Source organism: Bubalus bubalis, chromosome 5 (assembly GCF_019923935.1).
Source record: "Bubalus bubalis isolate 160015118507 breed Murrah chromosome 5, NDDB_SH_1, whole genome shotgun sequence".
Classification (NCBI taxonomy): domain Eukaryota; kingdom Metazoa; phylum Chordata; class Mammalia; order Artiodactyla; family Bovidae; genus Bubalus; species Bubalus bubalis.
The window spans coordinates 23,832,030-23,858,301 of NC_059161.1; the positions used below are offsets into that span (position 1 = coordinate 23,832,030).

Below are 26,272 nucleotides of genomic sequence, written 5' to 3' on the forward strand. Positions count from 1 at the left end.
TTTCTCTAAGGTTTACAATATTCATGTTTAACATCGCAATCTGTCATCAGATATACCACTTATATTACAGAAGACCATTCCAATGTACTTCTATTTTTTACCCCTTTTATCCTGTGTACTTTTGCTGACATGTTGCTTCTATTTTTAATAGCATAATATATTGTTATTATTTATGCTTTAATTGGTGATTATCTGTTAAAATTAAAAAACAAGAAAGCAAACATCTTTTATGTTTATCACATATTGATCATTTCTAGCACTCTCCATCATTTTGTTTAGATTTAAGGTTTCATGTTTTATAAGAACTTCCTGAAACAGTTCTTACAGTGCATCTATGCTGCTCTCTTAGCTTTAGTTGTTGTCAAAATATCTTTCTTTTTATATAATATTTCTAGGTTGATAGGTTTTTTCCTCATCCTCTTAAAAAAGCTATGTCTTATTGGCTTAAATTACCTCTGATGACAGTTGGTGACCTTGTTCTTCTATATGTAATTGTTAACATAAAACAGCTATTTCTCCAGCAAAAATGAGTTTTTCAGGATCATCAGAGAATTGCAATTCAGAGTCTGCAACTATGTTGAGTCATGTGCAAGTGCCCAGCAAAATGGAGAGGAGAACTCTTGGAGAGGGGAGAGGAAGCTGGGAGAGCTACAGTAGACAGGAGTCCATGACTTTTTCTTAGCTGAGTTGTGCCTGTCTCTCATTGCCTGAGCTCTTGCCAGGCAAGAAGAGGGTGTCTTCCTGTGGCTTTGCTGTCGTCATTCTTTTTTTTTTTAATTTATTTTTTATTGAAGAATAATTGCTGTACAGAATTTTGTTGTTTTCTGCCAAACCTCAACATGAATCAGCCATAGTTATACATATGTCCCCTCCTTTCAAACCTCCCTCCCATCTCCCGCCCCTTTCCACCCCTCTGGATGATACAAAGCCCCTGTTTGAGTTTCCTGAGCCATACAGCAAATTCCCGTTGGCTGTCTATTTTACATATGGTAATGTAAGTTTCCATGTTACTCTTTTCATACATCTCACCCTTTCCTCCCCTCTCCTGATGTCCATAAGTCTATTCTCTATGTCTGTTTCTTCATTCAGTTCAGTTCAATTCAGTCAGTCGTGTCTGACTCTTTGCGACCCCATAAATTGAAGCACGCTAGGCCTCCCTGTCCATCACTAACTCCCGGAGTTCACTCAAACTCACGTCCATCGAGTCGGTGATGCCATCCAGTCATCTCATCCTCTGTCGTCCCCTTCTCCTCCTGCCCCCAGTCCCTCCCAGCATCAGCGTCTTTTCCAATGAGTCAACTCTTCGCATGAGGTAGCCAAAGTATTGGAGTTTCACCTTTAGCATCAGTCCTTCCAATGAACCCCCAGGACTGATCTCCTTGAGAATGGACTGGTTGGATCTCCTTGCAGTCCAAGGGACTCTCAAGAGTCTTCTCCAACACCACAGTTCAAAAGCATCAATTCTTCAGTGCTCAGCCTTCTTCACAGTCCAACTCTCACATCCATACATGACCACAGGAAAAACCATAGCCTTGACTAGACGGACCTTTGTTGGCAAAGTAATATAATATCTCTGCTTTTGAATATGCTGTCTAGGTTGGTCATAACTTTCCTTCCAAGGATTAAGTGTCTTTTAATTTCATGGCTGCAGTCACCATCTGCAGTGATTTTGGAGCCCCCAAAAATGAAGTCTGTTTATTTATTTTCACTGTTTCCCCATCTATTTGCCATGAAGTGATGGGACCGGATGCTATGATCTTTGTTTTCTGAATGTTGAGCTTTAAGCCAACTTCTTCCCTCTCCTCTTTCACTTTCATCAAGAGGCTTTTTAGTTCCTCTTCACTTTCTGCCATAACAGTGGTGTCATCTGCATATCTGAGGTTATTGATATTTCTCCCGGCAATGTTGATTCCAGCTTGTGCTTCTTCCAGCCCAGTGTTTCTCATGATGTACTCTGCATGTAAGTTAAATAAGCAGGGTGACCATATACAGCCTTGACGTACTCCTTTTCCTATTTGCAACCACTCTGTTGTTCCATGTCCATTCTGACTGTTGCTTCCTGACCTGCATACAGGTTTCTCAAGAGTCAGGTCAGGTGGTCTGGTATTCCCATCTCTTTCAGAATTTTCCACAGTTTATTGTGACCCACACAGTTTCTTCATTGCTGTCCTGTAAATAAATTCTTCAGTACCATTTTTCTAGAGTCTGTATATATTCATTAGAATACGGTATTTATCTTTCTCATTCTGACTCACTTCACTGTGTATAATAGGTTCTAGGTTCATCCACCTCATCAGAACTGACTCAAATGCATTTCCTTTTATGGCTAAGTAATATTCCATTGTGTATATGTACCACAACTTCTTTATCCATTCATCTGTCGATGGACATCTAGGTTGCTTCCATGTTCTGGCTTTTGTAAATAGTGCTGCAGTGGACAATGGGATACATGTGTCTTTTTCAATTTTGGTTTCCTTAGGATATATGCCTAGGAGTGGGATTGCTGGGTCTTATGGTGGCTTTATTCCTAGTTTTTTAAGGAATCACCATACCATCTTCCACAGTAGCTGTATCAATTTACATTCCTACCAACAGTGCAAGAGTGTTCCCTTTTCTCCACACCATCTCCAGCATTTATTGTTTGTAAACTTTTTGTTAATGGCCATTCTGACTAGTGTCCATTCTTATGGAAACACAAAAGACCCTGAATAGCCAAAGCAGTCTTGAAAAAGAAGAATGGAGCTGGAGGAATCAACCTTCCTGACTTCAAATTTTACTGCAAAGCTACAGTCATCAAGACATGGTACTGGCACAAAAACAGAAATATAGACCAGTGGAACAAGATAGAAAGCCCAGAAATAAACCCACGCACTTATGGGTACCTTATTTTTGACAAAGGAGGCAAGAATATACAATGGAGCAAAGACAGCCTCTTCAATAAATGGTGCTGGGAAAACTGGACAGCTACATATAAAAGAATGAAATTAGACCACTTCCTAACACCATACACAAAGATAAACTAGAAATGTATTTAAGACCTGAATGTAAGACCAGAAACTATAAAACTCTTTGAGGAAAACATAGGCAGAACACTTGATGACATAAATCAAAGCGAGATCCTCTATGACCCACCTCCTAGAATAACAGAAATAAAAACAAAGTAAACAAGTGGGACCTGATTAAACTTAAATGCTTTTTCACAGCAAAGGAAACTATAAGCAAGGTGAAAATACAACCCTCAGAATGGGAGAAAATAACAGCAAATGAAACAACTGACAAAGGATTAGTTTCCAATATATACAAGCAGCTCATACAACTCAATGCCAGAAAAAGAAACAACCCAATCAAAAAAGTGGGAAAAAGACCTAAACAGACATTTCTCCAAAGAAGACATACAGATGGCTAAGAAACACATGAGAAGATGCTCAATACTGCTCATTATTAGAGAAATGCAGATCAGAACTACCATGAGATATCACCTCACACCAGTCAGAATGCTGCCATCATTTTAATTTGAGGAAGAGGCTCCGAGGGATCTGTGTGAATCTTGATAGGATGTGGACACTCCCCCTTCTGATCTCTCTGCTGCTGCTACTGCTGCTAAGTCGCTTCAGTCGTGTCCAACTCTGTGCGACCCCATGGACTGCAGCCCACCAGGCCCCTCCGTCCATGGGATTTTCCAGGCAAGAGTACTGGAGTGGGTGCCATCGCCTTCTCCTACTCTGTTTAGTTTGTACAACGTGTCCTTTTTTCCCTCTGGCAGTTTTCAAGATTTTCTCTTTCTTACTCATTTTTAGTAGTTTATGATGTATCTTAATATATTAATGTTGTGCCTTTTTCTACTTGAATATTAAGCTTCTAAGATTATGGGTTTTCACATTTGGAAAAATTTTAGTTTTATATCATCATATACCTTTTCAGTCCCTTCTCCTTTGTTTGAAATTCCAATTACACATTTATTAGATTGAATATTGTCCTATGGTTTACATAAATACTAATATTTTTTTCTTTCTTTCTTTCCAGCCTTTGTGTCAGTTTTGATTCTTTTTTTCCTGTGTTGCCACATTTATTGTTACTTTATTCTTCACTGTCTTATCTATTGTTATGCCCATCCAATTAATTTTTCATTTCAGATACTATCCTTTTCAAGTGAAGAAATTCCATTTGATTTTTATATTATATCTTCCATTTCTTTTCTCATTAGACCATTGTTTCCTTTAAATATTTGAATATAATTATACTTACTTTAAACCCTTCATTTGTTACTTCTGTTATATTTTCATTTCTACATCTGGTTCTACTCACTGAAATTTTTTCCTATTTTTACCTCTAAAATGCTATATATTATGAATGCTTTATTGTTGAGTGTCTAGATTTTGTTTAATTCTTTTAAGAGTATTGAAGTTTATTTTGACAGAAAGTTGAGTTTTTGGAGACAAAGTTGATTCTTTTGACTTGGTTTTTAAACTTTATTAGGATAACGGAGAAGGCAATGGCACCCCACTCCAGTACTCTTGCCTGGAAAAGACCATGGATGGAGGAGCCTAATAGGCTGCAGTCCATGGGGTTGCTAAGAGTCGGACACAACTGAGCGACTTCACTTTCACTTTTCACTTTCATGCATTAGAGAAGAAAATGGCAACCCACTCCAGTGTTCTTGCCTGGAGAATCCCAGGGACGGCGGAGCCTGGTGGGCTGCTGTCTCTGGGGTCGCACAGAGTAGGACACGACTGAAGAGACTTAGCAGCAGCAGCAGGATAACTAAAGTAGCAGTTAGCAAAACTCTTTCTTAAAGGACCACATCACAAATATTCTAGCCTTTACAGGCCATATGGTCTCTGTTGCAGTTCCTCAATTCTGCTACTGTAGTGCCAGAACATGTATAGACAGTGCTTACCTACAGTCCTTGGTATTCACAGGGGACTGCTCCCAAGACCTCCAACAGATACCAAAATCCATAGACACTCAAGTCTTTGTATAAAATGGCATAGTATTTACATGTAATCTAGCACATCCTCCTGTATACTTTGTCATCTCTGTATCATTTATAATATCTAATACAATGTAAATGCTTTGTAAATAGTTGTAAATCAAATGATGCCACAAATAGCAAATTCAGTTTAGCATTTTGGAACTATCTAGATTTTTTTTCCCCAAAATAGTTCTGATTCACTGTTGGTTAAATCTTCAGATGTGGAACCAGAGTCAACTGTAAACTGGTGCCTACAGCTGGGTTCTACTAAAAGTGAAGCTTAAAACGCAGGCAGTTTGGGCTGGATTTAGTCCATAGGGTCAGTTAGCTAATCCCTGGTCTAGAGGAACATTTGTTTTAAGGCCAGGTTAGCCCTACTGATAAGGCCTGACCCTCTGAGGACTCTATTAAGTGGGGGCATTGAATGTTGTCTTCACTCTGGTTTGTCTAAACTCTGACATCTAACCCTGTGTGAATTCTAGCATTTGATAATGTTTTATATTCTCAGTAGTTGTACTTTCGCTTTTCATTGTTATTTTTCTGGCTTTGTGTGGTTTCACCCTGTGAACACACAGAGCTCACATTCTGATGTACCATCAAGGGCACCCAATACAGGTTCCTGGAACTGTACCTTTAAGTAGCTTTCTCCTCTGTGGTACTGTGCCCTATAAATTCCAGCTGTTCCACAGATACCCCGTGCTTACACCTCTGTCTCCTCACCGTACTCTGCTGTGGTCTTCTCAGATTCCTCTCTGTTCTATTTGGATCCCCTTCCCTTGCTCTGTGGTCCAGAAATGGCCTCCACGCAGAAAGCTGAGGTGACTGGAGGATGACCTTTTTCGTTTCTCCTCTTGTAATCACAGTCCTGTTCTGCCTGTTGTCCAGTGCTGTCTTTTATATTTTGTTCCGTTTTCTACCTGTTTAAGGTAGGAGGGCAAATCCATTCCATTTATTCTGTTACCAGCCAGAAATAGAAGTTTCTTAATCACATATTTATATATCTAGTGAAGCAACTTCACATTTAAAATCAATTATGACGATCTCTAGGACTGTATCCTCCAGTTTCAAGCTAAATGAGTAATTGTCAATTCTCAATTGCTCAGGATTTTAATGTAGTAGCTAGTAGCTCTTTCATAGGCAGGCTGGCAAAGAAGAAACAGTTCCAGTGGATGCTAGTTTTGTTTCAATTTAAGTTACTGTGGTATCTATCTCCGGCTTTCTCAGTAAGTTGGTATATGCTTATGTATTTGTCTTCTACTTTTGTAAAAGACTTGCTGCTGATTTTTCCATTGTCTTTTTTAATCTCTTTATCTTAAGAAGAAAATAGTAGGAGCATTATTGTCTTAGACTTCCCTGGTAGCTCAGATGGTAAAGCATCTGTCTACAATGTGGGAGACGTGGGTTCATTCCCTGGGTTGGGAAGATCCCCTGGAGAAGGAAATGGCAATCCACTCCAGTACTATTGCCTGGAAAATCCCATGGACAGAGGAGCCTGGAAGGCTACAGTCCATGGGGTCGCAAAGAGTCGGGGACACGACTGAGTGACTTCACTTTCACTTTCTTTATTGTCTTAACCTTGAGGAAGTCTTTGTAGGAAAACTGCCAGTTTTTAAGAGGGAGAAAATAATGAGAACTACTGACTGGCATTTTTATTTTATTTAGCAAGTAAAACAACACATTGAACCAGAACTTATTTATTTACATTAGCGCTCTGGTAGGCTACAGCCAAGAATTACTAGTCATTCAAAATGCAAACAAGAAGTACTCAAAAGCTATAGTAATAACCTTGTATTTATCACCTCTGTACCTCTATGCTGAAGTAAAATACCTGGTTTTATTTTTTTTTTTGCATGTATAAATTCATTTATCTTAAGCTAATATCTGCCTTTCTGAAAGACAGTTTAATCCTAAATCCCTTTTTAATACGTTTGTTTGCTTTGGAGGGAGGGGCATACTGAGAAGTGAACCTATTATTTTTCTTGTATTTTTTGTCATGTTTAATAGTTTTGAGTGTTTCTAAAAGTTCTTAGGACTCAGTTACGTATATATTAGTCCTGAAAGAGAGTTCCAACTGGGCAGTCACTCTCTTGTGTTAGCTTATTTGTAAATGAGATATTTTATCTGTCTCCACAGGAAAAAGTGTTTCAAGTTAACTTTCTTATATTGAGCATACAATTTCATACTGTATGGTAATATATTATGTTTTTTCAGAGGTTCTTCCAACCTTTGAAGAATTACAAATTTATGTTGTATAATTAATAATCTCTGTAATTGTGGAGGTGGATTTCTTCAGGATGAGTCTTCAACTCCACCAGGTTTTTCTACTTTCTTCTGTATTGAAAGATGACTCGAACCAAAATGGCAGAAAGAGAGGTAGCTTTGGGCCATAAATTTTTCATTATCCTGATGTTATGAGCAATTCTTGGTGACTGCCGCATCTAACTTTAAACAGCTTGTTTAAAGTTCTTGCTAGGAAGAAATCGCATTATGCTACAGTGCCTCTTTTTGTTGTTTTCTGCTGCACATACAGAAATTCCGCCTCTTGAGAAGCTCACAGTGACTTATTGTATTCCCTAAAGATGCCTAAAACTCACTCCAACCAATTTCTGAACTTAGTTTACTAAAAGAGTAGATAAATAAGAGGGATTTGGGAATACCCCCTATCGCAACCAACCCCCCCATATGGATGTATTAACTCTATGCACATTCAGTCCCAGTAATAGCCCATAATTCCCCAAAGTGGATATTGAAACTAATTCTGATAGTGAATGCTATTTTCCTATGTTACTGTTTTCAAGAATATATGTGCTGTTCAGTTCAGTCACTCGGTCATGTCTGACTCTTTGTCACCCCATGGACTGCAGCACTCCAGGCTTCCCTGTCCATCACCAACTCCTGGAGCTTGCTCAAACTCATGTCCATTGATTTAGTGATGCCATTCAACCACCTCATTCTCTGTTGTCCTCTTCTCTTCCTGCTTTCAATCTTTCCCAACCTCAGGGTCTTTTCCAATGAGTCAGTTCTTCGCATCAGGTGACCAAATGATTGGCGCTTCAGCATCAGTCCTTCCAATGGATACTCAGGATTGATTTCCTTTAGGATTGACTGGTTGGATCTCCTTGCAGTCCAAGGGACTCTCAAGAGTCTTCTCCAACACCACAGTTCAAAAGCGTCAATTCTTCAGCTCTCGGCTTTCTTTATGGTCCAACTCTCATGTGCTGATTTAAGGGAAATGCTCTGCTTGGAAATAAGCCCAAGCTCCAGTCCTTTGGCCACCTGATGTGAAAAGCCAATTCATGGGAAAAGACCCTGATGCTGAGAAAGATTGAGGGCAGGAGGAGAAGGGGGTGACAGAGGATGAGATGGTTAGATAGCATCACTGACTCAGTGGACATGAATTTGAGCAAACTCCAGGAGATAATGAAGGACAGGGAAGCCTGGCGTGTTGCAGTCCATGGGGTCATAAAGAGTCAGACACAACTTAGCAACTGAACAACAGGGAAGGAAAGGTTTTTCATTACTCCCTTAGGGTCCTTGACCGGGTCTGTAAATGCTGACAGACCAGTTAACGGGGGAAAGCATATAGATTTATTTAATATGTTTTACATGACATGAAAGCCTCCATAAGGAAATGAAGACCCAGGGAAGTAGACCTGTGTATTCTCTGCTGTGTTTTTTTGAAGAGTGAGGGGTCATGAAGCAATGTGATAGGTTAGGGAGTATGAGGTAATTGTACTCAGGAGTAATAAGCCGCAGGAAACTCTGATTGTTCTTAGCATTCCTTTGTTGTTGGAGATAAGGATGTTCCTTTCCTTGGTATAGGGAGAACACTTCCCACATGAGAATTTTATTTTAGGGGAAAAGGGAAGGAGGTGTGGAAGGGCAGAGTAGCCTTCCTGCTTCTGCCATTTTCTTGAAATCCTTTAGCTTGAAATAGCCAATATGCCAATGTGCCATATTTGAGGTTTCTGTGTTCCAAACCCTGTCATCAGCAATGCCCATGCCCACTTCCAGAAAAAGCATGGCTTTAGTCCTTCCTTTTTATGTCTTATTTGTTTATTTTTGGCTGTGCTGGGTCTTCATTGCTGCTCAGGCTTTCTCTAGTTATGGCAAGTGGGGACTGCGCTCTAGTGGTCGTGCGTTGGCTTCTCATTGCTGTGGCTTCTTTTGTTGTGGAACCCAGGCTCTAGGTGCACAGGGTTCAGGAGTGGCACCATGTGGGCTCAGTAGTTGTGGCTCATGGGCTTAGTTGCTCCAAGGTATGTGAAATCTTCCTGGACCGGGCATTGAACCCACGTCCCCTGCATTGGCAGGCAGATTCCTATCCAAGGGAAGTCCTCTTTATTCCTTCCTGATACTACTGACCATTGATGCTGTCACCACTGACTGCATCCAAGAAATAGTCTGATCCCCCAAATTTGGGATTAGCGGAAGAGATTATTTTTTTCCTCCTACACCAATAGCAACAAGGTGAACAGTTTTCAAAGGTAACTTTACTTGCAATCCAGGAGAAAGTTAAATGATAGAAATATAGACGTTTGTAGAGCACATATGCTTTGCATCAAAGAAACTAAGGTTTAACTCAAGATTGGTTGCAGTAACTTTGCCAGAATACAAATCGAAAGTGTTCTTTCTTTTCATCACTTTCTGATGAAACCTGTAGGATATTCAGGCAGATCCCATCCTTCAGTGAAGTTTGACCACTTTATCTGTTTCTGAGAGCTATTATTTGGACTTGGACTTCACATCAGTCAAATGGTCTCTATGGCAGTTTTGAATCTGTTTACTTCCTTCTGACTGCCTGCTCTGAAAAACAAAAAGACCTGTATACACTCCAAAGCTCAAAGCCTATTAGACTCTTTACAACAGAAGGCATGTCCCAGCTCTTCCTACTCAGTGAAATTCTCTCTGGTAAACCCAGTCTTGTCTATTTCCTTTTCCATCCTTTCTGCTTTCCAGAGAAATAGTTTTTTCTTAAGGCTTAGAATATTTAAACAATATGTTGCCACATGCATTCTGTTTGAAGCAATCACCAAGGTTTTTAAAATGCATATAGTGAGTGATAGAATAGTTGAAAAGAAAGCTAGCCATCTGTCTCCAGATGAATATTCACATTCTGTTTTATTTTGTTTTCCTAATAGCAAATAGCTGTACATAGAGATGTATACCAATTACTGGTTTCTTAAGGATAAAATGAATGAAGGGGAAGTTGTCTATGGAAAGAATTGTGTACTTTGTTTTTCTCAAGTTATTATTTGTGCTTTGTTTCAGTCTTTGTTTCTCTTGGCTTTCCTCCTAGTGACAATCTGTTTCTCTTTTATTTTTCTTTACATTTGAAAGTTTCCTATGCTGCTTCCAACTGTATTTTTTTTTTATTAAATCTAATTCTCAAAATATGGGATTTTGAATTTATAATTCATAGTTAAAAACATGTTAAAGTTGATTCTCCAGTTTAGATTGTATTGGTGTCTTTGGGTATAGTGAAAGAAAGAAGGATGAAGAGGAAATTATTCTCCTGGGCTGCCCTGCAGGAAATCTCTGTACTCTAAAAGTTCTTGTTCTTTTCCAGGAGTCCAATGTGCTGATTGCTGCTAACAGTCAGGGTACAATTAAGGTAAGCTATTTTATACATCTCCATTTTTAGGCTATAGCAGACTATAACTATAACATGGAAATATAGAGTTGTACTAAGCCTTAGAGAGCATGCCAAATCATGAGTCTGTCTGCTTGGAAATGGCTTTGATTGAAGGGGAAAAGAATAGGTAGCTTGCAACTTTGGAGAAGATGATAGTACTTGTTAGATGTTATACAAATGCTGAAGGGCCTGAAAGGCGGTCAGAATGACAACCAGATGAAGACTACTAAGGACTCACCATGGGCCACTCACTGTTCAGCTTCTGTTATCCCAGTGCAGCTATCCCGCTGGATATTCAGGGGACAGGATCTAGGATACAGCAACAGATGCTCAGACACTTAGCAAATTTTAAAATGTCTTTAACTCTTATTGTATTCTTCTCTTCCTCGAGTTTTTCTCCCTTTTCTATCTTGACAAGTAGATTTTTCGTCAGTTGCTAGGGGAAGAAAAGGAATTCTGCTTTTCTGTTGAAAGTTGATTGATCATGTGATCATGCCATTGGTATAATCTGAAAACTTTGATTTAGTCTCTTCACGTTTAGTCTCTTCACTCACAGTCTCATTCCCAAATTCAGATATAGTATTCCACATACTTTTCTTGGTAGTTAGGGGTTCAAGGAAATAAAAAAATTATCCAGTTACACCATTGGATGCTCAGCACGTAGGCACAGTACATTGGATAAATAAATCCTGAGCTAAGCAGTGAGCTTTTAAATAAAACATCGTCTTGGAGAAGGGTTTTTACTACATGGTTTGATTAGCACTTAGTCTGTGGGTACCAGTTCTTTCCACATAATCTCTGCTGATATAGAAGTATCCGAATGCATTTTTTTAATAAGATATATCTATTTCCCTGCCACTTAACATTAATTTTGCCATGGCTTCCTTCCACTCACCCTGAGTGGAGAATGACCCAGTACTCAAGAGAGCAAATCCAAGCCTCACACACTGTCCTACAGAGATGAAAGGAGCAAATGCAAAGCAGAACAGCACTATTAGCTGGTCAAATTAATTTACATGGTATACTTCTTTTTATCCATCTGGTTTCTTTTATCTGGGAAGCCTTACTAGAGGGCCATGGACAAAAGCCAGTGCTGTGCCATGGAAGCCCCATACAAGATGGCAGAAGATCTTAGACTCTCCATTTTAAGGGATTCTAGAGTCTCTCAGTTTCTCTTTATTCTCATGGCAAGGCTTGTATTGAAAAAGCTGTACTTTATTCTTCTACATGTTTGGCCTTTGAGGCAATTGGGATCGCTAATGTATCTACAGAAAGCTCAAAGCTACATACATACTTATAGAATCTCAGTGATAAATCTAAGATTTCTGTTCAGCAGCCCTGACCTCTTATGTAAATTAACGTGCTAGCCAAATGTAAAGACATTAGGGAAACACAGGTATAACTCAAGCCTTAGCACAGCAGGCTATAAGTTGCTCCTTTAATTCTTAGCCACCTAGAATTACAGTCTCCACCTAACATGATCCTTTTTGACAGTACTCACAACTCTCTTCACGTTCAGTGTCCTTTCGCAGCCATTTCTTCTACTCTTTTTATAACTGATCATTGCTTTTTCTTATTTTTAGTTTTAGCAATATGACAATTTTTTTTTGTATGATAAGGTGCTACTCTAATAGCTGACAAAATATCTTGACACCCAGACAGTTGACTAGAAAACAAAAGAAGCAATAGGGAAAGATTAGATTTTAGGTCTTGAATACTGTAATCACTTTGAGATGCTTGTTAATGCAAGAAATAGATTAAAATTCTAAACAGTAATAGTTAAAATTTTTCTTATGATTGTGGAAAGATACCAACATAATATTCCAAAAACATCATATTCACGCTGTGCATCAGTCAGTCATTTATCTTTATTTTTTATGTAGTTTATCTTGAAGGCACCCTACCTAACTGTAGAGATAACTAACCTGAAAGAGTTCATGCAGCTATCAGATTGAAAGTAAGAATGGATTAATGTCTAAACCCTTCAAATTGTTTGGCATTTTAGCAATTGGGAAACGATTACTGGGTTTGGTTCTTTATTTACAGTGTAATAAAGACTGATTAAACTTTTTCTATATTGTAAAACTGGTTTTTTATACTGATTCTTTTTTCTCCCTATTAGGTGCTAGAGTTGGTATGAAGGGTTTGCTCAAGTTAAATTGTACTAGATCCTGCTGAAATACATCTGCAGCCGACAATAAGAGAAGACAGATCCTGCAGTGTCTCTCCCCAAAGTCACCATGGGTTTTGGATTTGTTTTGAGTATTTTTTTTTCCCCTGTTTTTCCTCCTTTTGACCTTCGGGACATTGGGAATACCCAGTGAACTCTCCACCATCAATGTAACTCTACGGACTTTGCTGCTGTTGGTGGTATGCTTATCTAATTTTTGTGATAGGGAAACAAATTCTTTTGAATAAAAATAAATAACAAAAAAATAATAAAAGTTTATTGAGCCACAGCTGAGCTGGGAAACTTTTTGTCAAATGTGGCAAAAGATCGTTTTGTCTTTTCAAGAAGCGTAGCACACCTGAATTACAATATACTGGTGAATAACTTGTCAGATCCATGTTTCCTGCCTCTTTGGAATTATGCATATCAACATAAATGTAAAGCATATGGACTCTTTTCAGTAAATTTAATGCTTACAGTCAATGGGGACATTATTAACTTTACCTTATGAAGTTCTGTCTTCATCCTCTGACCAGTTATATCATCAGCAAGTAGTATATTCCTCAGTCCCTCTGGATCTGGCCAAGGGTCTACCATGTTGACCTATTGAGGCCACATTCAGACAGAAAGGGGATATCAGTCTGTGACAGCTGTCTCTGTCTTTGCCTTTGAAATGTCACCCATAAGGCCTTAAAGTGAAAGTGAAAGTCACTCAGTCATGTCTGACTCTGCAACCCCATGGACTATACAGTCAATGGAATTCTCCAGGCCAGAATACCGGAGTGGGTAGCCATTCTCTTGTCCAGGGGATCTTCTCGACTCAGAGATCAAACCCAGGTCTCCCACATTTCAGGCAGATTGTTTACAAGCTGAGCCACCAAGGAAGCCCAAGAATACTGGCGTGGATAGCCTATTCCTTCTCCAGCAGATCTTCCCGACCCAGGAAGCAAATGAACCAGGATCTCCTCCATTGCAGGCAGATTCTTTACCAGCTGAGCTACCAGGAAGCCCTAAATAAGCCCTAAATGCAGACAGACCAACTTATTTTATAAAGTCATGGCTATAAAGTAGTCATAGGTATTAGTACCCTTATGGGGTGATCGACTTGGATCAAAGCTCAGCAAACCTTTTTTCAATAAAGGGCCAGATAGTAAATATTTTAGGCTTTGCAGGTCATATGGTCTCTGCCACAGCTACACAGCTCTGCCATTGTGGCTGAAAAGCAGCCACAGACCATATATAAATAAGTGGGCATAGCTATGCAATAGGCGGAAGCCTACAGACCATCATTTGCCAGCCTCTCACTTAGAAGAAAAGAAATTGAAGCTCTATTTCCCAAATGTTCAAGCCATATAATCTCTTAAGACTGTCTGGTTAATTTTGCACATTGATTTCAGTTGGTAAAAGGAAAAAACTTAAGAGTAGCAGGTTAAGCACAAGTAAAAAAAAAAAACAGAAGCTTTCTATTTGAGCTACTTTAAGTCTGAACACGTTTTAGATAAAGATAATCAGAATTATATACCACATGTATTTTATAGAAATAGACACCTGGAATAGTTTAGTATAAATAAGTAGTTGATAAAGGTGATCAGACTATTCCATGTATCCCTCTATTTAAAATTATTGAAACCTACTGCAGGTCCACATTTTATTATCTGAAACCCTTGGGCCAAATGTGTTTTGGGATTTAGAACTTTTTGACTTTTAGGAAAGCAGTAGAGTGGTGGTGGTGGTTTAGTCACTAAGGTGTGTCCGACTCTTGAAACCCCGTGGACTGTAGCCCGCCAGGCTCCTCTGTCCATGGGATTTCCCAGGCAAAAATACTGGAGTGGGTTGCCATTTCCTTCTCCTGGGGGTCTTCCTGACCCAGGGATTGAACTTGAGTCTCCTGCATCTAGGTGGATTCATTACTGCTGAGCCACTGGAGAAGCCCTAGAGTACATATATTATGTATTATATAACACCCTCTGACAGAGTCTGCAGGTTTTTAAACACATTAATATTTCTGCAGCAAAATGTATCAATGTTCATGTTATGTGAGATTAATAAAGACTAAAAATAGTCTTGATCGGTTCAGGTCAGTTTTTACTGCCAAATGAGTAAGCCTGAAACCTAAGTGAAATTTTTCAGTTTTTAAAGCTTCAAGACAGTTTTATCTTAACTAACAACTTCTGGGAGTTAAGAACCTGATAAATTTTTAGACGCAATTATGAGAAGAAGGATCATTGTCATTCAAAAGTTACACCTGTTATCAACCAGAACAATGTTGGTTTGGATTCTTTTCTGAGATTAATGAATGACCTTTTGCAAAAATAGAGAAAGAAGATTCACATGTAGATTCTTCACTTAAAGAACTTTCTTCAATCACATATGTCCAGAAAGTCATCATAGTAGGAAGCAGAGACTTAATGCCTCTTTGAATGCATTTAAATAGAAGCAGGTTATTAAGATTTTTCTTTGGTCTGACTATTTTTTGTTGTTTTATGTCAAGCTGTCAGCATTATAAGATTATGTTAATTTCCATACATTTGGGAAATTGCAGTAGGATACCATTAGTTATCAAAGGGACTCAATTCTTTAATAACTTATTAAGAAGGTGGTGTTTTCTTTAAATTTGTGTTTAACTCTTTCTTGTAAATATAAAACATTTTAAAATTTGAATTAGTCTCTGCAAGATGTCAAAATCAAACAAATATTACTATTTCTCAGAAAAATAACATCAGTTAATTAAAGCTCAAAGATGATGTACATTTTTAACACCAGAAAAGCTTCTAACTCAAGAAGAATATGAGTTTTTATGTTATAATCTAGTCTTTATTTCAGTGTGTTTGTGAGGGTTTCTTAGACAAGCTGCCTTTGTTCTTAGGTACACAACTCATGCACAAGAAACATTAAGGATTGAAAAACTTTGAAAAGTTCTTATAAGAAGATTGAGCTACTAGACATCAAAAAATTTACGGGCCCGTGCCATGACTTTAGAAAGATAAGCGTGGCTAGACCATTACCAGTTAAGGAAGAATGAGTGTGGAATGTCTGCAGAGAGAAAGGAGCCCAAAAAGTGTGGAACCTTCCAGGGCATGTGTAAAATTTTGAATTTTGTTATAAAAGCAGTTAAGTGATTGTGTTAAATGGAATGACATCTCATTTATGGTAAATGGGTAGATGGAGGCAAGAGTGCATTTAGGAAAGGTGATCTGTCAAGAGTTAATGGTGGCTTGGACTAGAGTGGTAGCATGATCCAACCTAAAAATCTGTTTCATCTTATAAGAGTTCATCTTATTCCTATATCTTGGAAGATTCTTGATTAATTTTAAAGTCATTTTCTCATAAGTACTGACAACGAGTGCAGCTCAGCACATTTTTTTCCTTCAGTGACTATGCAGTCCTCACCCAGCAGTCAGTCTCTTGGGAACCTCATGACTGAAATTCCTGTGTCCTGTTTTGGGAACACCACTTGTCTAAGCTAAGCAGAACTAGAAGCTGCCTAGCTTTGGTTCTAAATAGAAAGGTAATTGGTCATTACCCTTAATGTAATTGTGCACGTATAACTGAAATTAATAGTCAGGAAAAGTCTCCTTACTTAGAAATGAGACCTGAGGAAGTGCTAACTTAGATCCCAAGCTTATTGCTACATGACTGACTTGGACACTTGTGATAGTAGCACTTGGTAGCTCCTACCAGAGCAGTCAATAACCAACTCCTGTGGCTTCTGCTTAACATATTAGGTACCCTGGATTCTTGGACTAAAGAGAAAACCATTAGTGATCATTCTAGAAATATTTGTTGAGTTCCTTCTTTGTACGAGCGAGGCATTATGTATTGATACTGTATACTAGATGTGTTAAATAAATAAGATGTAATCCCTGAGACTTCCCTGGTGGTCCAGTGGTTAAGAGGCCCCCTTGCAATGCAAGGGGCATCGGTTCAATCCCTGGTCCAGGAAGATCCCACATACCGCAGAGCAGCTATGCCCATGTGCCGTAACTACTGAAACCCAGCCTCTTTACAGCCTGTGCTCCCAAGTATGAGAAGCCACCACAGCGGGCAGCCCTCAACAAAGAGTAGCCCCTGCCCACCACAGCTAGAGAACATCTGTACACAGCAGCGAAGCCACAAATGAGAGAAAAAGAATCCACCTGCTAATGCAGGGGACATGGGTTCTCTCCTTAGTCCCACTTGCTGAGGACTAACTGAGCCCGTGTGCCACAACTGCTGAAACCTGCACACTCTGGAGCTTGCGCTCCATAACAAGGGGAGCCACCAAAGTGAGAAGCCAGAGCACCACTGCTGGAGAGTAGGCCCCGCTCACCACTACTAGAGAAAAGCCTTTGGGCAGCAGCAAAGTCCCAGCACAGCCATAAATAAGTAAATAAAAGTTAAAAAAGATGTAATCCCTACCTCAAAAAGTTTATCATCCACTGGGAGAAAGAGATAAGTAAAAATATGTAAGTACCCTAGTAGCCATAAATTTTAGATGTACTGGAAAATACATTTAGGGATTAAGGATCAGGGTAGGGGTTATATCAGGAATTTTTTTCATCTCATCTGAAGACTAAACATTCAAGGCCAAGGGAAGCAAAGAAAACGGCTCGAGTAGCTTCTAGTAGCCAAAATTGGAACAATTTGAGCAACAAAATAAATTAGTGTTGGAATATAGATTATAACTCAAAATTTAAGTATCTTTGAGTCCATGCTTATATAAATAATTGAATAAATGAAAAGTTTCCCATGCAGAATTCAACATTATATAGCTATTCAACCCTCAAGGAGATGAAACATAATTCCCTACTCCTTAAGTATGGGCTGTGCATAGTGACTTCCTTCCAAAGAGTCCAATGTGGAAAGAGAGAAAAAAAAAAAAATTACAGTGGAGAAACCTGGCATATAACTACCTCAGCCAAGTGATCTGGGTCAACATCAAAAGTTATGTTTTGTTGATACTATGTATCCTGGATATGACATAATAAAAATGACACTTTAACTCTGTGATCTTCCTCCAAATTCATAAATCCAGTCTGAAAGATAAAAATATATTAATCCCTATTGAATGACATTCTACTAAACTATCAGTATTCCTCAAAACTGTCAAGGTCATCAAAACAAGGAAAATGAGAAGCTCACAGCCTAAGGAGACGTGACTGAATGTAATGTGATGTCCTGAACGGGATCCTGAAACTGAAAAGGATGTTACATAAAAGCTAAGGAAATCTAAACAAAGTATGGGCTTTAGCTGATATTAATTCATTAATTGTAAAAAATGTATCATACTAATGTAAGATGTTAATCATAGGGAAATTGAGTATAGGCTATATGAAGAACTCTTCACAATTTTTCTGTAAATCTAAAAGTACTGTTCTGAGGTAAGTTTGTCAAAAACAAAAGGTATGAGGATAGTTTCAAAATGAAGTGCAAGACAGTAGTGTGGTTTAGAGCTGGAGGAGTACCTGATAAACCACAGTCATCTGTCACGGCTACCACTTTAATGAAAACAAAAATGGTGGCAAACATGGCGTTTAGAGGAGATCTAAGTGAAGTCTCAACTTCATCACCAAGAACTGTAGAGTTCTGCAAAAGTAAACCTCTACACTCCATATTTATCTCTAGAGTCTACTTACTGAGAGTAATACGCTCATCTCTGATAATAGATTATACTATGGAAAGTCCATTGTCATTCTTGTGACTTAGTCACTAAGATATCTGAGTGCCTACAATCATCTGTTTCTTCTTTTCATCTGAGATCACTGCAGCTTCTCAATATGAGAATGAAGAAATCTTCCCATTTGTTTGTGGTTGTAATGTCTTCCTGTTTCTCTGTGAGTCATTTGTCCTTGACCAGTTTTCAAATCAAACTCCCTAGTGCCCAAGTTCTGAAGGAGATCTTGCATTGGAACTGGGTAGGGATGCTCATGAATTCTACGTTAAAATTCCAGACGATGGTAGTAGTCTGGGTTAATCAATTATTGCATAGTATATTTTGCAATCTCTCTGAAAGTGAGTTTACGGATTTTCCTACCTGTACTGCTTTTGCCCTACTGTCAGTACTAATCTGTGACCAGAGGTATAGGAGCCTTCTGGAGAAAAACATATAAAAATAGTCTTCAGGATTTTCCAGAGGAAGAACCAAGGCAAACACAAGTAATTACTTGTATAAAGATTTACCTTTAGTTTTATACACCTGAAAGAATCCATTCTATTCCAGAATCTTTTTGTAAGTGAGCTTCAGTGAAATTGCAACCTAATAGCAACTCAGTTTGGACTTCCTGGTGCCTCAGTGGTAAAGAATCCACCTGCAATGCAGGAAACGTGGGTTCAATCCCTGGGGGGGCAAGATCCTCTGGAAGAGGAAACGGCAACCCACTCCAGTATTCTTGCCTGGAAAATTCCATGAAAAGAGAGCCTACAGTCTCTGGGGTCACGAAAGAGTCGGACAAGGCTGAGCACATAAGCAATAACTCAGTTTACTCCCGGGTTTGGTATCCTCAGCTAGTGGTCCATAATGGATATGGGCTATTGCTCAAAAGAGATGAGTAAGGTCCGATGGCCACTCTATTCATTCAACAAAAATTGAAGTCCCTTTTATGAGGTAGTCTTTTCCATGCTAGGGGTGAGCAGAATTCTTTTCTGTAAAGGGTCGGATTATAAATAATTTAGGCTTTGTGGGCCGTATTGTCTCTGTCATGACTTCACTCTGCCATTTTAGCATGTGAAGGCAGCCTCAGACAAAGCGTAAACAAGTGAGTGTGCCTGGTGTTAATGAAACTTTATGCATGGACACTGAGATGTGACTCTTTGGCTGCACCGGGTAGGTATTGTTTGTGGCATCCAGGATCTGTCTCCCTTGAGGAACATGGTGTCTTCGATGCAGTATGCGGGATCTTTAATTGCAGCATACATACTCTTAGTTGCGGCATGTGGGATCTAGTTCCCTGACCAAGGATCGAACCCAGGCCCCCTGCATTGGGAGCATGGACTCTTAGCCATTGGACCACCAGGGAAGTCCCTGAATTTCATTTAACTATCAAGTGTCAACAATATTTTTCAAAATTATTTTCCAAGCATTTTGAAATGTAGTAACCATGTGTTGTTCATGAACCATCCAAAATTCCACCAACTGAATTTGGCTTGCAGGCCCAGATTTGATGACCTGTGTTCTAAAGTGCTCACCAAACAGCAGTGACAGAGAAAAAGGAAAACCATGAAAAATCCAATCAATCTGGAGCTTGCATTCAAGAAGATAAAAGTATTTCTACGGTAATGGGGTTCTCTTGCCATAATGGTGTGTCTCTAGCACAGAAACCAGGGACGCGGTTTTGGAGGGCACACGATATGACTAAAGCTTTTTTGTTGCTGTTTTGATGGCAGTTCCACAGGAGTGCACACAAGCAGTGTGGATGCACCTTGGTATTGCATTTGCACAGAACCAAGGGACACTCTTTTCCGTCAAAGCTCAATAAACAGTAAGACACTTTAGACATTTACTGTTGGAATGGAATATGAAGATCTCTATGCCTTGAACCCGGAAAAGGCAATGGCACCCCACTCCAGTACTCTTGCCTGGAAAATCCCATGGACAGAAGAGCCTGGTGGGCTGCAGTCCATGGGATCGCTAAGAGTCGGACACGACTGAGCGATTTCACTTTCACTTTTCACTTTCATGCATTGGAGAAGGAAATGGCAACCCACTCCAGTGTTCTTGCCTGGAGAATCCTAGGGACAGGGGAGCCTGGTGGGCTGCCGACGATGGAGTCATACAGAGTCGGACATGACTGAAGCGACTTAGCAGCAGCAGCAGCAGCATGCCTTGAACAGAGAGGGCTGAGAGGCCTAGGGTTGAGATTATTTTCACTGAATACTCTGAAAGATTTTTGCAGAAGGCAGCCTGTTTTCTGTGTGAAAGCCAAGGGTCTTTTGCAAAGCTGGCTCTCCCGCCCCTTTCCTTTCCTTTCTGGGGCTTTCATTCCTGTGCTATTGAAATTTCTTTTCTGAATATAAAAGCTTTTCCAGCTCATAGCACTTTCATGGAGAATTGGAACCTGACACATATTTTCTGGGAATGACTGAGTCTCTTAGAAGAATTCAGTTTCAAAGGTTAAATTTTGAAAAATGCAACAAAATGACTTTTTTTCCTAAATTAAGCAAATTAACCACTGTTAAATGCCAGCCCAGTTAGCAAGCACTTTATACTTTTTCAATATTTTTCATGTTTAAAAACCAAATTCTGACCACTGTTGTACTGTAAGAAAGAGTCCTCATTTCCACTGTTTGAATTCTCTTTGACCAGTCCCAGGAGAAACTTCTCATGAGCTCTGTGGTTCTCTTGGGAAGGGCACCCTGCTATTCTTAGAACTGGGATGTGGTATTCCTATGTTTCTGAATTGCAAAGCTTTGCAGTTTCAATAACATATCTTCTCTGGAAAGGCCTCTGGCACTTTTGGAAATTAAAAAGCATTCCTTGAATACAGGGTAATATTAGCATATGCATATTAAAGTTGTAGTTACTTTTCAGTTTCTTTCCATTATGAAGAATAATGAAGTATAAATTATAAAAATTGCCATCAGACACAGAAGAATGGAATAGCCAAAGTTTAGATTAGCTGTTCTGGAAGTTTCAGTATGTCTATATAATGGCTTTATCCCTGTACTTTCTGAACATGACATCTACTTCTGAGATGACCTGCCAAAAGTCCACCATCATAGCTGCCATGAAAAGTTAGGAAAATGCCCACAGGGAAATTTCTCAAATGTCCCTTTTCCTACTACATGCCCAGTGCATTCTCTCCTTAGAGAAGATTTAGAGCAGGATTTAGGTGACTACAGGCTACAAACCTGGAACACCTTTGCTGGGGTCTTGCTCTGCACAGGCAACCAGAGGGAAGGAGGGCGAATCATGACCACAGGCAAGAGAAGAGATTGGTTATCGTGGAAAAGAGTGACATCCATGGTGCCGAAAGTGGAGGCCAAAGATGTTCCCCAAGGTTTCTTTTCCCGGGAAGTGTTCTTACTTCCTAGCATCTAGCCACCCTTTCTGGTCATAACAAATCTTTAGGACAGGAGAGGAATGTCTCTGTCTCTCCCTCTCCTCACCTCTCCCTGGTATATGAGGGTAAGCAGTCTAGTGACACCAAGTATTTTTAACTATTTACTCCTGTTTCTACATTATCTGGGAATCTGCAGAGAACCTTGACATTCGTTTTCACCTTCCTGAGCTGAGGGATGGGGAGGGAAGGCCATTTGAGCAGAAATCTAGCCCTTCTGACCATATAATCTCAGTACATTTTGTTAAGTAATCCCTTCTTTTTGGCTCTCAGGATCAAAAAGCCAGTCCTCTCTCCAAAGCAACCAGTGAACTGAACACCCTACTCAGTGTTGGAATTCTTCATAGGGCACCGTGATTAGTAGTCTTGTATTTTCTACTGAAGTACATCTAGCACTTGAGAGAGCTCGGTGTTTGCTGAAACATCCTGCCTGGATGGTTCTAATTGCTAGGTGGGCTTTTTTCCTGAATTGAGCTGAATTCTATCTCCGTGGAATACCCATTACCCACCCCACTAGGCCTAGATCTTACTGCCAGGCATGCTGGAAGATACCCAGCAGTACAGGGCGTGACCCCTTCATGGAGCCCTAGGCAGATAAGATACACACATGTGAAAATAATTTCTATGTAACAGTAATCCTGTGACGTCAGCATTATTTTTAAAGCATATTCAGAAGGGTTAAATTATTTACTGCATGTATTATAGTGGAAAGATAGTTAAAAGGGCAGAGTAGAGTGTTAAAATGGATTGTATAGAGGATATAGCTTCCCTGGTAGCTCAGTCGGAAAGAATCTGCCAGCAGTGCAGGAGACCCAGGTTCTATCCCCAGGTTAGGAAGATCCCCTGGAGAAGAAAATGGCAACCCACTGCAGTATTCTTGCCTGAAAAATCCTATGGACAGAGGAGCCCAGTGGGCTACAGTCCATGGGGTCACAAAGAGTCAGATACAACTTAGGGACTAAACCAACCATAGAGGATATAGGATTTCAGTGACATTCTAAAAATATTGAGTCATATGTCCAGTTTGCTTCTGACCAAAGAGCTGCCAAATGACATGGGTGAGGGTTATCTTTGAAGATGAGAACAGGTACACATGACTGTCAAGATAGCGAGGAATCTTCTAGTTTGATGATAAATTAATCATCTAGTGATGTTTATCTGATCATTAATGTGTAGCAGAAAGGACTTCAAATAGGCAAAATAAAACTGTACCTATCAGATTGCTGAAACACCAAAAGCCTCTAGCAACATTAGTGGGTGACCTATCCATCAGAGGTGATCACAACTATTGGTCCTAAATGATTCAGACACTCAGCAGCCAGAAGGCAGAGGCCTGGAATCATCCTTTGGAATCATCCTTTCAGACCTGTTTCAAACCTGAAAATATGATCCTAATTCATTGACGCAGAGGGCGAGGAAAGCAGGGTGGAATACTTGTCTGCCTACTGCAGGGGCAACTACGAATTTAAAAGAAGAGGCTTAATTCTTCCTGTTGAAATTAAGGGGAAAGACTTCCTCTCTTTTTTTCTTTCAGAACTTCTTTCCTTTTCAAATACATACAAATAAATCTTCATCATGGCTAAATAAGCCTCTTACCAGCCTCACAGCTCAGGGAAGTGATATTTTTTGTTTTGTTTTTGTTTGATTGTTTTGGCTGTGCTTAGCCTTCATCACAGCAGAAAGTCATCTCTAGTAGTCGTGAGCAGGCTCCAGAGCGCTTGGGCTCAGTGGCCGAAAGGCAGATTCTTCACCACTGGACCACCAGGGAAATCCCTAGTCTTACAACTCAGGGATGTGGGAGTCAGAGGCGCTTTCTCTTTCTCCTCCACCTTCGTCTGCTGTCTCACCCCTCTGCTCCTGCTGTCTCACTTTCCCCTCCCTGTCTTACACTGACTCCTGGGCATGAGTAGATGATGACGATGATGACGCTGTAGCCGGTGATTCCCTCGAGGAGGGGGTTTCCCTGAGAAAGATGTGACTTTGCTAGCTGGTAATGTGTTACCTGCTGATGGAGGATGCAGAATGGTGTGCCTGCTGGACTAGCCCTGAGTCTTCTTCATGTCCTAGACCAGACTCCACCTCCTAGAGTCCCTTTTCATACACACAGCATGTAGCTAGAAAGGCTGACATGAGAAATGATCAGGATCCTAGGGTGACTGAGAACTGAGTCCTTATATGAAAGCTGCAGGGTGGACAGTGTTTGGACTAGATGCTTGGAAAGATGAACGAGAAAGGAGTTACACTGATAAATACAAATATGGGAAAAGAAACCAATGTGTCGTATAATCCTGTTTCCTATTTCAATGTGAGGAAAACCAGCCCTCCTATTCGGATCTCTAGCAAAGCTGGTGCAGCTGAAAAGCCACCCAAGCCCCTCAGGCACAAAGGAAATACTGAGTTGACCGTGCCCTTCTCCCCCGCGAGTGTTATTCATCTAAAGGCTCCCCCCACACACACACACTTCAGGAAGATCCACAGAAGTTGGCAGCAATGCTTCTCAGCATATTTTCAGTTTACAGCCCCGGGTGTGCACTAGATGCTGCGGGGACTTTGGGAACCAGCAGATTTCAAGTATTTGATGGAGCAACCTCATCGTGGACCAGGAAATGATCGCCTACAGGAGGACATTGTGCTGAGAGCGGGCGATACTCCACCACTCCCCACAACCACAGAAGAATTGATGGCCTTAAAGACCCATGGAGAGGGTTTGTTGATGGCAGGACTGGACGCCTTTCCAATAAAGGTGAGCTGGGAGAAGTCATGGGCAGTGTATGCGGAAGACAGGGAGTTCACTGTTGATTTCTGTGCTCAGTTTGTTGAGGCTTTCTCTAACATTATGGGAATGGACTCAGGGGCAGATCAAATCCACACTCCAGTACTAGCAACCTTTCTCTCTGCTCTCTTGCCAATTCTCCAAACCCAGATTAAGGAGGAGGTGGCATGATGGCAAGCACAGACTAGTGTTCAAACCTTAGCAGCTGCTACTCAGTTGGGATAATCCAGAGGACAAAGAAAAGGAGAGATTAAAGACTGCTGTGTTGGCTACTTAGAACTCTTCACTAAAGGGAATAATGCCAACTCTGGCCAACCTATGAAGAGAGCAAAGGAAGAGGACAAAACTATACATCGTCACTGCAAAACACCAAGCCATGGAAGGACCGTGAAGAGAGATGGGAACATGAGGAGGTTGCAGAGGTGGGTGAATCAGGAAGGTCTAGCAGGAAAAAACCTTTGCTAGGAAATATTTGGCAAATGGCTCAGAATGAACAGATTGAGGGACTCTCAGAGGTGGAATGTGGGGAACCAAATATGTTGATAAATTTTATTCAGGTTAATTTGTTCTTGCCTTTTCTGGTAGAGAGGGGTGCTACTTATCATGCAATTTCCTCAGAAATTTCTTGCTTTCCATGTGACAAAAGATAGTACAAGCTGTTGGTATTTGGGGTCAGCCTTCTTGTTCCTTTTCCTCTGTGATTCCCATACCGGCAGTTGCCCTACTGAGGCGCACATGTGCTTTACTTTCCCCTAATTCTCCTGTAAACCTATTTGGTAGAGACCTGCTCTACCGATTGAAGGCCACTATATTCTGTACCCTGGACGGAGGTTCTTGGAGCTCCCTAAAATAGAAAAAAACACTTGAGTTGTTTTGCTATGTGCCCTCCGGAAGAAAAAGGGGATGGCAGAGTGGCAATCTCATACCATGCTGGAAAAGCACCCCGGAACAAATCGAGGCATCGCTTTGGGCCGAAGGAATTAATTTAACTCAAGATCAAGTCAGGCACAACGTAGTGACTGAACAACAACCTCGGTTGTCAGCCGAGGCCAAAAAGTGTCACAGTCTGAGAGGGAGCCAAATTTGCACGTAAAGCAGCCTGCTACAAAGAAACATAGACAGTATAGGGGACTGCTGCTGCTGCTGCTAAGTCTCTTCAGTCGTGTCCAACTCTGTGCGACCCCATAGACGGCAGCCCACTAGGCCCCGCCGTCCCTGGGATTCTCCAGGCAAGAACACTGGAGTGGGTTGCCATTTCCTCCTCCAATGCATGAAAGTGAAAAGTGAAAGTAAAGTCGCTCAGTTGTGTCTGACTCTTAGCGACCCCATGGACTGCAGCCCACCAGGCTCCTCCGCCCATGGGATTTTCCAGGCAAGAGTACTGGAGTGGGGTGCCATTGACTAGGTGCTATCAATAATGGATCCCAGCTTTTGCCAAATGTGCATAACCTCTGACAGAGCAATTCCATAACTCTCCAGACCCCTTCGTCTGCTCCTTAGAATCTAAGAGGTTTTGCAGTACTGAAATTGGCTATAGCCTCTCCCTCAGCTTTGGGGATTCCATATTTTGAAACAAAAAACAAAAAAAACCTTCCCACTTGTTTGATGATGAACTAGTACTTAGGAAAGTATTAACCCCAAACTGGGACTAGGCCATAGACCAGTAGCTTATTTCTCAGATTTTCTG

General features: G+C 40.4%; 1 protein-coding gene across 9 annotated transcripts in view; it reads left to right on the forward strand.

Annotated features, from left to right (window-relative positions):
* COP1 (COP1 E3 ubiquitin ligase) overlaps positions 1–13,066 on the forward strand; it is a 236,663-nt gene extending 223,597 nt beyond the window's left edge. For all 9 annotated transcript variants that reach the window (XM_044942802.2, XM_025285595.3, XM_044942801.2 and 6 more), the window contains 2 exons: positions 10,542–10,586; positions 12,730–13,066. In XM_044942802.2, the coding sequence (XP_044798737.1) occupies positions 10,542–10,586; positions 12,730–12,747 (63 nt within the window). In that variant the 3' untranslated portion in view covers positions 12,748–13,066. The remainder of the gene's footprint in view (positions 1–10,541; positions 10,587–12,729) is intronic.
* Positions 13,067–26,272: the final 13,206 nt, after the last annotated feature.